Source organism: Lissotriton vulgaris, chromosome 11 (genome assembly GCF_964263255.1).
Source record: "Lissotriton vulgaris chromosome 11, aLisVul1.2, whole genome shotgun sequence".
NCBI classification, from domain to species: Eukaryota; Metazoa; Chordata; class Amphibia; order Caudata; family Salamandridae; genus Lissotriton; species Lissotriton vulgaris.
The window spans coordinates 980409467-980421901 of record NC_141699.1 but is presented as its reverse complement, the minus strand read 5'-3'; the positions used below and the strand labels follow the sequence as shown (position 1 = coordinate 980421901).

General features: G+C 50.7%; 1 protein-coding gene across 2 annotated transcripts in view; it reads left to right on the top strand.

Moving 5' to 3' along the window:
* The window catches only part of SMC4 (structural maintenance of chromosomes 4), a 512503-nt gene that overhangs the window by 113773 nt on the left and 386295 nt on the right, over positions 1–12435 (top strand). For both annotated transcript variants that reach the window (XM_086944206.1, XM_086944207.1), the window contains exon 9: positions 1726–1876. In XM_086944206.1, the coding sequence (XP_086800332.1) occupies positions 1726–1876 (151 nt within the window). The remainder of the gene's footprint in view (positions 1–1725; positions 1877–12435) is intronic.

Genomic DNA, 12435 nt, shown 5'->3' with positions numbered 1-12435 from the left:
CTAGCCTGAGTTGAAGTGGGCCAGCGGTGGCAGCATGGTTCACAGATCCTTCAGACTCTAAGCCCTCCTTGGTTTTCCCAGATGTGGATTCAGGAAACTGCCTGAAACCTTTTTTGTAGATGCCAACCCCCACGGCGAGAGTCACCGGTGATTTCCCGGAGTATAGTGAGACCTTCTTTCGTAAGTTAAAAAAAATAAGAGAACATATAAGTTGGAGCACAAAACAGATGGACACCCAATGACCAATGGAATAAGTCTGAAGGGTATATGAGCCTGCTATTGAGTAAAGGAAACCAGCCAGATATACACTCATTGATTCACCAATCCACCTCAGCTGCATTACTTAAAAGAAAGCAAGCGGTCCTGAGGAAGGTGCATTGAATTATAGATATCCACTGAAACGTGCGTCTGCCTGGTCCTTTTCCAGCTGGCGGCATTACCATGGATACTAAAGATTTTTTTCTGTTGTGAGCCATTTTTAAGCTTGAAAATAATGAATGTGATGTGTGTGTATAAGAATGTTTGATATGTAATGACTGTATGTGAGGTTAGGATCAATGTGATAATGGTATGGGGACAAATCCAATATTGTATGTATTTCCTTGCACAAGTTATGCTAAATTTGCACATTTAATAGTATTGTATCAGTTGCAATATTTATAATTTGTATTGTACATATGGATACAGAAAAATTATGGTCTTTCATTACCATTTCCAAAAAATGTATTTAAAAAAAGATAGAAATAATTGAGAAAATAATAAACAAAATGTGAATTGATGTATTTTTGTAGATTGTTTTTATATTTCAAATCAGTGATAGCCCAATAGAGCTTATTATAGCCAATGTCTAGCTAGTTGGTAGAGTGGGAGGTACATGTTCATATATATTTCGTTTTTTATAAACATACGTGTTTTTACAAATTGGTGCAGATCTTATTGAGTTGTATGCATCATATATTGACTGTGTATACTGCAAATGTCGAACACTCCTCTCTGATATGTGTAAGGCTGCTCAACCACACTATTCCCCCAATAGAACACCGTTGGATTGCTAAACCAAGCCCGTGTCCACTTATGAGGGATACCTGGACTCTTTGCACAGTATACTTTTTTGGTATACTATATAAAGAGCAAGTGTCTTATCCCCACTACTACAAAAGAGCATTTAGGATTGTTAATTTACGCCCTGTAAGCCATTAAGGGTCATCTGGACTTTCTACATAGTGTACCTCAGTTTGGTACACTACATAAAAAGCCAGCTTCTTATAGTAAATTTCCTGAAGTGTGCAGCATGTTTAGTAGTATGTAGCTGGTGCAGGCAGTGTACCATTTGCTGCTTTAATGTTGGTTGGTTGGTTGCAGGACCTAGCCACAGCCCCTATACTGCGGCTGTGTTATAAAATCTCCCCGCCAAACCCTGTCTGGCAGACCGGAGGAGCTCACTAAAGTTCCTATCATAATTTAGTTTAAGCCAATTGGAGCCTTTTTTTTTTCTTGACTGTTTTCTCTCGTGTTGGTAATGAGCTTACCAGTTTTCCCGGAGTAACTTGCATATCAGCCAGTCCTTATTTAAGCTAGTGTGGGCAATATAACGAAAATGTTAACAGTTGTGATTGTCGTTTTCTTTGAGAATTGAATGGATTAAAAAACGTATTTCTCAAATATATTGGTCAGTTAAATATTTATATGTATAGCATGAGTTGAGTGTATTCTTTTCTTCCTTAGAAAACTCAACAAAATTAACAAATTCATCGAGGAGAACCGAGAGAAGTTTACTCAGTTAGATTTGCAAGATGTCAATGTGAGAGAAAAACTGAAGCATGCAAAAAGTAAAGTGAAAAAACTTGAAAAACAACTCCAAAAAGACAAAGAAAAGGTATTTCGCTGTTTACCATATTAACGTATTTCCATTGTTTTCATTATATAAGCGGTGCAAGGTAATGCAAGACACATTGTAGTGGTACTAAATGAATGAAGTAGGCAATGACATGTTGACTGCAATCTGAAGCTTTGATAAGTCTGTTATGATTATTGACCTTAGGCCTAAAATTCAACACTAACCCTGGGTGCTATCCAAGTGTTATAGCCAGTGTATTGGCAATAGTATTGTATTGGCTAGGTGTGAGAGTGCCATCTTTCTTGCCTTGGTATGCCCCCTCTTTTTTTCTGAACTGCTGATGTGCTTTGACTGAGTGTGCTCTGGGTACCCTGCCAATCCGGTACCCAGGGCCTGTGTTCCTTCCCTAAAAACTATGCTGAAACAAAATACCCAATTGGCATCTCTGGCCCCTGTCAGCCCCTAGTAAATGGTACCCTGGGCATGGTGACCAGAGAAGACCCCTGAGGGCTGCCGCACTGATTGTGCCACCCTCAGGGGCCCTGTACCCTGGCTCCCACGCACTGCCCTTGCAGGCTGAGTGCCTAAGTACAAAACTAAAGCAAGAGTCGACATGGCACACATCCCTGTGTGCCATGCCCACAGACCCACTGCCCTGGCATACTTCAGTCACCCCTCTAGCTGGGTGCCCTATGCCAGAGGTGTGGGCACAGGTGCGTCAGCCCTGTGCCCCTATAGTACCCAGGGCCATTCCTGCGCACTGTGTACAGTGATGCCATTAAGAGTATATTGTGTTGGGAAGTTGTCATTACGAACTCCACAGCACCATAATGGCTACACTGACCACTGACAAGTTTGATATCAAACTTCTTCTCAGCACATTAAACCCACACTGATGCCAGTGTGGGGTTTAATGTAAAATGTACTACAGAGGGCATCTTAGAGATGCCTCCTGAAACGTAACCTACAATCCACCTCTGGGCTGAGTGGCTGCAGAGGCTGCCACACAGCAGACATGTTGCTGGACCCCTGGGTGGAGAGCCACCGCTCTCCTGGGCCTGCAACAATGCACATTCTGGGCGAGGTGCTAGGTCTTCTCCCCCAGGAAAGGCACGGGGAAGCTTCAAAGGCCTGCCACCTCTGTGAGCTTCTCCAGACCATTTGCTGTACCCAGCAACTGGCCCCCACCAGTCCTGACCCCCACTCTGGCGGGAAGACTGGCGGGAAAAATTACGCAAGGAAGCGTGGTGTGCCAGCCTGTGCCAACCCCACCCCTCAGGTGGGGGAGACTAGGTGAAACACAACCCCGGGCTCCGGCCATCTTGAAGATGGGGAGTCCTGCCCAATCACAGCTAGGCTCCTGTCCCCCTCCCACAGGAGAGGAGCAGGCTAGGGGGTGTACCCACCCCAGGACAGGGACCTATTGGTCCCTGTCCTTGCCCTACCTGTAACACCCCTAAATTTAGTATTTAGGGGCTCCCTTAACCTTCCTTACTTGGATCCAGATACCGAAACAAGAAAGAACAAGAAACAAGACCTGCAGTGCAGCTGTTAAGAAGAGGAAGACACCAACTGATTTGGCCCCCGCCCTATCGGCCTGTCGACCCTCGAACCTGCTCCTGCTAAACCCCGGCGTCTCCAGTGGCCAGTAACCTAAAAAACCCCGGAGGACTGGACTACCTTGTGACTCAGACTACCTGGGTCTCCCACGAGCAGTGGTACTGCTCAAAGCAAGTAACAAGCCCTGGCATCAGCCCGGAACCGCGAACCCTGCACACTCTGCACCCGACAAGCCTGGCCTGTGCTGGAGTGAACCAAGACCCGGAGGACATCCCGGCGATTCGGAGAGTGAATCCAGTGCCCAAGGACCCTCCTCGACGACCCAGACTACGCCTGCTGCCTCAGGACAAAGGACCCCTCAGACCGCAACCAGCAGGGGGTAAGATTTCCCGACCTTAAAAGACACCCCTGCACCCGGCGCCCCACGGCCCCCTGTGCCCAACTCCTGGGTGCCTACCTATCCTCCAACATCCCAATTTACCCCTCGAAGTGTAGGTTGCTCTGGAAGATCCACCGTCCCCGAGCCAGCAGCCCCTGTTCCCTTTTCAAGATCCTCATTGAATAGCATTGAGCGCCCGACTGCTCAAAAGCACCCTGCACCCAGCCGCCCGAGTGCCCCTGGCAGTGCAACCTGTACCCTATTGTAGTTCCCCATTTGCCCTGAGCAAGTGACCAGGAGCCCAGCTCCCACAGCCGCGTGGCCTGCCAGCCAGCAGCCACCAACCGAAGGCCCCGAGCCTCTCATTGGATAACATTGGGCCTAACTACCCCTGCACCCGGCCGCCCCTGTGTCGCTGAGGGTGTACTAACTGTACCTACCTGACCCTGGAGGACCCCCAAGTCTATGCCCAGAACCATAACTTCACCAGTCGAGTACCCACTTGAAAACCGATGAGTCCCTTTCCTGTCGTTGGATAACATTGACTGGTTTGACTCGAAAAATCTTCGAAGTGTGAAGTTTTGAAACTTTAAAATATTAATCTAAAATCAGCTGAAGACCGAATTTCGAATTACTCACCTGTGATCAGGGGAGAAGCCAGTGCTGTATCTTTTAGCCCAGTACTGAACCGCAAAAGTAATCACAACCGTGTTGGCAAGTTATCTAAATTTCTGCCATAGGAAACCATTGACTGTTTTCGTGTGAAATTTCTTGTAAGTGTCTACTTGTGAAAATTACAAATATTCCTTGAAAATCGTATTTACTACTCAAACGTAATTGCTTACCTCTTGTAAGTAGAGACCCCTGTGCTGGCCATAGGAGCCCAGTCCTGGATTACAAAAGTAACAAACGTACTTTAACTGCAACTTGATTTTCCTCCCATTGGATAACATTGCCAGATTTTCATAGAAAAGTTTCAAAGTGTGAACTTTTGAAATAGCTTAATATTTCTTAAAAATCATAGCAATAGCCAAATCGTTTTTGCTAAACTGTTTCCAGCTTAGACCCAAAGACTGAACTAGGATCCAGTCCTGGTACTACAAAAGTAGTCGATAAAGACTGAACTAGGATCCAGTCCTGGTACTACAAAAGTAGTCGATAAAGTAACTGTGAAGGGAAACTGCTCCTCCCTGCTATCTATGCAACAGCAACAAACAGAGGACTACTGTCTCTATCTCACCTCTGTGGCGGCCATTTTAGGCTAGTCTCTCTCGTGGGCGGCCATCCTGGTCTAGTCATTTTCATCATTATCTATACACACACTAAGAGCTTTTTCATTCCAGACTAATCCCAGCGACAGAGTACTCTGCTCAGTGATCTATCTATCTACACCTTCCTGGGAAAGAATGCCTGCCCACTATTGCAATATTATACTTCTACCTACATTTTGAACATTTGTAATGCACAGATTGCTACCTCATATTTGAAAGAATGTCTGCCTATTATTACAGTACTATATTGCTACCTGGAGTTTGAACAGCTGTAATGCACAGATTGCTATCTCATATACCTATACCTATTATTGCAGTATTTCCTACTGGTAATGCACAGATTGCTACCTCAATTATTTCTGGCTGCTTGCTAATGTCATTTCTGCCTCACGCAGCTTTTTGGTTGCACCGGCACCTAGTTTCAGTATATCATTCTTTGATTTGTTTAGTGTACATTTTGTAAGCTGCACCTATTTCACTTTTATACCTTACATATACCATCAAGCAACTTGGTGGTTGCACTGGTATCCTGTCTCAGTACATCATTAGTACCATTCTTGTATCTGTTTATTGTACATTTTTGTAAGCTGCACCTATCTCACTTTTTCCTGGAATGCACCGATTGATACCTCATATACGTATATTTTTGTATATTTTTGTACATTGTGTAAACTGTATCCTGCCCCTATATACTATCAGTATTACACCTACACTTTGTACTTTGTAGTTCACCGTATATACCGTATGCTACCTCATATATATTTTTGTTTCCTGCCCTTATATTATATCAGTATTGTACCTACACTTGCACCTTGTACTTTGTAATTTACCGTATGTACTTGCTCTACTGCACACGCTTATATCCTGGATATGCTGGTTCATCACTTGTGACACCTTGGTAATTTATAACTTATTACTGTGTAATCTACTGTATGCATTTTTTCTGCACAGTTGTACCACTATAGTGCATTAGTGCACTCTCCCATTGTACTTTACCCTTATATACTATCAGTATTATGCATACTCTTTCACCTTGTACCTTATAATTTATCGTATGTATTTGCTCTACTGCTCACTCTTATATCCTGGTTATGCTGGTTGATTACTAGTGCCACTTTGGTAATTTACAACTTATTACTGTGTAACCTACTGTATGCACCTGTTTTTCTGCACACTTGTTTTTCTGCACACTTGTTTTTCTGCACATTTGTACCACTATAGTGCACTAGTGCATCCTCCCATATCCACCTAATCCTTCAACGCAACATGGACCCTATCGGCAAACACACATACAAAATCAACTACCCACCATCACTCACCAAAAAAGCTGCCAAACGCTTTAAACACAACTTCCTTAGGTCACACCCGGAAACGCCATTTGCTGACACCTACTTCTCACCGGTCAATGGATCCCTGAACACTGATATCATCTTCCACACCACACGCAGAGCTCAATGGAGAAAAGCGTTCCTCACCTTACTCACCGTCTCCTCCACCAGAAAATCCGCTCACAGCCTAACTCTCTCCATCACACCATCCCAAGTCTTTCCAGGCAGAGCCACCATCACTATTTACAATAACGGGATTGTCCTATCACAATCCACAGACAGGAACCTGGAACTGCTAGACAACATGTTCCCCACTTTCAAAGAACACCTCTCCAATTCACGGACAAACACCCATATCTCCCCCAGTCCCACCAACCATGACCTCGCAGCTACATACTCTTCAATCAGGGACACACCTACCACCCCGGACCTCCCATCCCATACCCACAACCCCACTATCCCAATTCAGCACTCAATCACAGACACAGATCGCTCCCCCTCATACACCGCTCTCTCCCCCGCCCCTTCTACCAACTCGCGGATCTCCACACATACCTTCAACACTTCTATCATACCTACAGCGGGCATTAACACCCCGCTCGCCGCTGACAGCACAGCTCCCACCCATAACACACCTAACTTAGTCCAGCACCAGAATAACACGCACAATTCCCCCCCTTTATCCCCCCCCATTCTCAGTCCTCATTACCCTCTAACCAACTTCGCAGAACATACCCCCTCTCTTAATTTAACTCCCCCTCCCCTCAACAGGACCATCTCCAATCCCACTTCCCCTCCTACTCTCAGCCCCCATTTCCCTCCCTACACCCCCACCATGGCTATCAGTCTCCCAGCCTACACCTTGACCCCCCCCGCCTACCACCAATGCCCTCACCCATAACACCAACCTCCTCCCTACCTCATCCACACCCCTCCCGCCTCCCTAACTCCATCCCGCACACCAACACAACGCAGACCTGCTCGAACACCAGCCCTCTCTCCCACCTGCACACGAATTCCCTGGTCAGCCATTCACCCCTGACTGCCACCCCCACCCCCACCACCTACCCTACGATGGAATACATCACGGCCACCCTCACTCAGATCAAAGAAGACATACACGCCATCAAAGAGATACTCTCCACACACCCCATACACCCACCTCCACCTCCCCTCCCAACTTGTCCCCTACTCGGCCGGCGGACTCCCACCCTCATCACGCCCCACACCAGGCGTCAATCCCTGCTCATAGGCGCAGCAACTGCCCTTGTCCCCCGCATCGCCCCTGCAACCCCTCACACATCTACACCTCCCCGCCCAACTTGTCCCCCACCCCTCCGACTAACTCTCGCACTCAGCTATCCCCCAATCTGACCTCAATCCCAGCTCTTAATCGCAACAACCGCCCTCGCCGCACCCACAACTCCTCCTCTGACCTCGACACACTCACCCTTCTCCGCTCCTATGACCCAGCCCCCCAAATTCACACAACCACCCCACACCGCAGCATTCCCACGATACACCCAAATCCCCTTAGACCACCCACACTAAACAGCAGATTCTCCATCCCCAATAACCTTAGAAAAATCCCTCTCTCGCTAGAACCATCTAACACCCTCTACACACCCCGTCTCAAATGCACTCTTCTCAACTGCAGATCGGCCACGAAACATTCCGCAGCCATTGCTGACCTCCTCTTATCGCGGGACCTTGACCTAATCATCCTGACTGAAACGTGGCTAACTGAATCTTCGACACCCATAGTGGACATTCTGGTTCCTCCCAACTACCACATTATCAGGCTCGACAGAACAGGCCAAATAGGTGGTGGAATCGCATGCATCTACAGGAACAACCTCTCTGTTCAGAAAGTCAATTCCACATCCCTACCATCCCCAACATCCTGGGAATACATCGGCCTTGACATTATTAGTGAGGGCAAACCGATATGCTCTCTTCACAGCATTTACCACCCACCCAGGGACAACCTCACCTTTTCCCAACAAATCATGGATATGATCTCAACCAATTCCGGACGGCAGCTCACCCAAATATACCTTGGTGACTTAAACCTCCACTGGAATGACCGCAACGACGCAGTGGTAAATAGTCTTAAAAATTTCCTCGATGCCCTTAACCTCACCCAAATATGCAACAGCCCGACCCACGAGAAAGGTTCTACCCTCGACCTGATCATCTCCAAAGAGGACTCTATCCAACTCGAATCCATCCAACCCTGTGACTGGTCAGATCATCATATTATCACATTCTTTATCAATGAAAAAGTCAGTCAACCATGCTCAAATCTCCAAGCCCAAAGTCTGGAAAAGAGACTCGAAAAAGCTCAACCCAGCCTCTTTGCCCCCTAATAGTTGCAATCTCCTACTCCCACCTACAGGCGCCATGGACGTCCAAACTCTGACTGACCACTATCTCAACGCTATGACCTCTATAATTAATGAGGCTGCACCTATGCAGCTAAAAAGAGTCTCTACTAAAATCTCCAAACCATGGTACGACGGGAGTCTCAACGAGGATAGACGAGACATGCGAATGGCAGAACGGACCTGGAGATCTGCTCCCTCCGCAATGCACCTAAAAGATCTGAAGAAAAAGAGAAACGCCTACTTCAGGAAAATAAAACGCTCAAAATCGGACTTCTTCAGCCTCCAACTCGACCAAGCAAAAAACCGCCCGAGAAAACTGTTTGAGCTAATCAAGTCACAATCCAAGGAGCAACCACAACCACTCAACACTGGACGTGAGGCACCCTCCTGTGAAGACTTCGCTGCTTTCTTTATCCAAAAAACTGACAAAATAAAAAGCGATCTCCTCATTGACGCAAGCCTCTACTCCAAACCCCAATGCCTAGCACCCACTGAACTAAAAAACAATGCTACATGGTCAACCTTCAGCACATACTCGGAAGAAGAAATTGGCAAACTGCTCAGCACCCTGAAACCATCCAATCACCTCACGGACCCCCTCCCTGCCTTCGCAGTAAAAGACTTTACCCCTTTGCTTCTCCCTCTCTGGACTAAAATTATCAACGGCTCTCTCCAACAAGGAAACATACCCATCTGAAAGAGACACGTTAGTGATAGATTCCTTACCTTAGAATATCCCCAGGCGTCAGACTGGATCCGGAAATTTTTGCGTAGCAATACCCCTGCGCGCTGGTAGGCGTCGTCTGCGGCTCCGCGTCCGTCGTCGGCGTCGTGAGCGCCGGGATGACGTCATCGGAGTATATAGACGGCGCCCATGCGCGCTGACGTCAGTTCTTCTTTTTTCCGCGCCAGCTAGCGCAGATCCGGAAGAAGCTCTACCCCCAGTCACTTTTTGACTGAAAACTTTTTTGATCCTTTTGATCCTCTATTTAGTCGACTATCGGTGCCAGGGATGCCCGGGTTCAAGCCTTGCTCGAAGTGCGGCCGACTCATGTCGGTCACGGACCCCCATCGCCGGTGCCTGAAGTGCTTAGGCCTCGACCACGACGATCGAACCTGCTCCGACTGCCGGGCCCTGACGTCGAAGGCTAGGCGGGAGCGGTCCCGCAAGCGTCTCGAGCTGAGGCAGTCGGCCCCGCGCCGCTCCAGGTCCCGGTCCCGGTCCCACGGGAGGTCGAGGGACAGGTCGCGAGGTCGGAGTCATCGACGTTCCGGGAGTGGACACCGATCGTCTGGTTCCAAGTCCTCAGGTAAGAGGCATGAGAGGTCGGAGCGACACCATCGATCCTCCGACCCGCCCCGTCGCTCGCTCGATGCGACCGGGGACTCGGGCGACACCGCCCACGCGGCTCCGCGGGAGTCGCAAGCGTCGCCGCCTGCCCCACACCTTCGGGTCCCTGGGCACGGCGCGTCGCAGGAGGAGGTCGAGAGGTACCTCATGGCCATGAGGGCCCTCCCTCCTCAGTCGGTTCCCGTGGCGCCTTCGGGCCGATCGGCTCCGTCTGGAGGTCCTTCCGGGTCGGGTGCTTCGGCCCCGACGACGTCGGGTACTTCGGGCCCGGCGCCGCTGACGACTTCGGTCCCGGCGCCGCACGACCTCGCCGGATCCGGCTCCGGATCCGGGACCTCGCCGGTCGACCCTACGACCTCGCCGGCGCCGTCCCTTCAGGTGTCGTCCCCGGCAGCCGAGGTGGTTGCCGCCCCCGATGTTTCCTACGGTCCTCCTCAGGAGTCGGAGGGGCGCCGCTGGGCGCCGATTCCGTCGGCCTTCGGAGAGTTCTATCTCCACGAGGAGGCCCTGGCTGTTCATCCTGGTCTCCAGGAGCCGGGTGACGAGGAGCAATGGGAGGGGTCCGAGGACCCTCTGGCACGAGATTGCCAGTCACATCAGGACTGGACATATGAGCTTGGGGAGGCCAGTGGTATTGACACCTCGCCAGACACTGGATTTACGTCGCCCCCGACTGTGGCTTCGGAGGCGGGTTCTGCTTACAGTGTAGTGTTGACGAAGGCAGCTAAGGCCTTAAACCTTCAGCTCCCCGTCGCGGCCGTGAGGACTAATCTCCTCACTGAGGTCCTCAAACAGCAGTCCGGCTCCGCGGAGCCCCTCCTGCCGTTCAACGAGGCCTTGTGTGACGTTCTCCTGGGCACTTGGTCCAAGCCCGCCACAGGCCCCCCTGTGGACAGGAACGTGGCCAGACGCTACCGCCCGGCACCGGGCGACCCTTGCTTTTTGTCCACCCACCCCACCCCCGAGAGTCTGGTCATCCAGGCCTCCAACTCCCAGACCGCATTCCCGTCGGCCCCGCCCGACAGGGAATCCAAGAGATACGAGCAGTTCGGGAAGAAGGTCTTCTCGTCTGTGAGCCTAGGGCTACGGTCAGTGAACACCAACTGTCTCTTGGGCCGCTACACCCACACTCTGTGGGACACGGTTGCGGAGGTGCTGCCACAATGCCCTGAGGAGGTCAGGGCTAAACTCAGCCAAACCCTTGCGGACGGCCGAGATGCGGCACGTTTTTCTATCCGGTGTGGGCTGGATACCACGGACTCACTGGGCAGGGCGATGGCAACGACGGTGGCGGTTCGACGCCACGCCTGGTTGAGGTCCGCCAACTTCTCGGCCGATGTCCAGGCCACACTCCTGGACATGCCGTTTGATGGCCGTCGCCTCTTCGGCGACAAGGCAGACCATGCGCTGGAGCGTTTCAAGGACTCCAGGGCCACGGCCAAGTCCTTGGGCCTTACGGCCCCACGCCAGCAATCGGGTGCCTTTCGCTCCTTTCGTGGCCACGGAAGGGGCGCCCCACCACGTACCGTCAGCCACGCGCCGCAGAATGTACAGCAACGCGGTGGCGGACGTAGGAACCGCCGTGGCGGTGGTCGGGGCCAGCGGCGAGGCCAGTCCACACCTCCCTCAGCAGCCCCTGCCTCAAAACCTTCCTAGTCCGAGTTTTCAGGCCCATGTGACGCCTGTGGGAGGCAGGGTTCGCCATCACCTCTCCCACTGGCATACAGTCACTTCGGACAGGTGGGTGCTGCAAATTGTCCGAAGGGGCTTCTCCCTCCCCTTCGAGTCCTCCCCTCCATCCATGCCACCTCAATACCACCGTGTGTCGGGGGATCACTTGCGACTTCTGCAAGAGGAAGTTTCGGCCCTCTTGGCCAAGGGGGCCATCGAGCGCGTTCCTGGGCCAGAAGTAGGACGTGGCTGTTACTCCCACTACTTTCTGGTACCCAAGAAGGGCAAAGGGGGCCTACGCCCTATCTTGGATCTGCGGAACATCAACGGCTTCCTCCGGACGGAGAAGTTCAAGATGCTCACTTTGGCTCAGGTCCTGGCTGCCCTGGACCCAGGAGACTGGATGGTAGCGTTGGACTTGCAGGACGCCTATTTCCACATCCCCGTCCTGCCGGCCCACCGGCGTTACCTACGGTTCATGGTAGGCCAAGAGCACTTTCAGTTCACCGTGCTCCCCTTCGGCCTTGCCAGCGCCCCACGGGTGTTCACGAAGGTGATGGCGGTGGTCGCAGCCCATCTGCGCAGGCAGGGGGTATCAGTCTTCCCCTACCTCGACGACTGGTTGTTGAAGGCGGGCTCGCCCCAGACAGT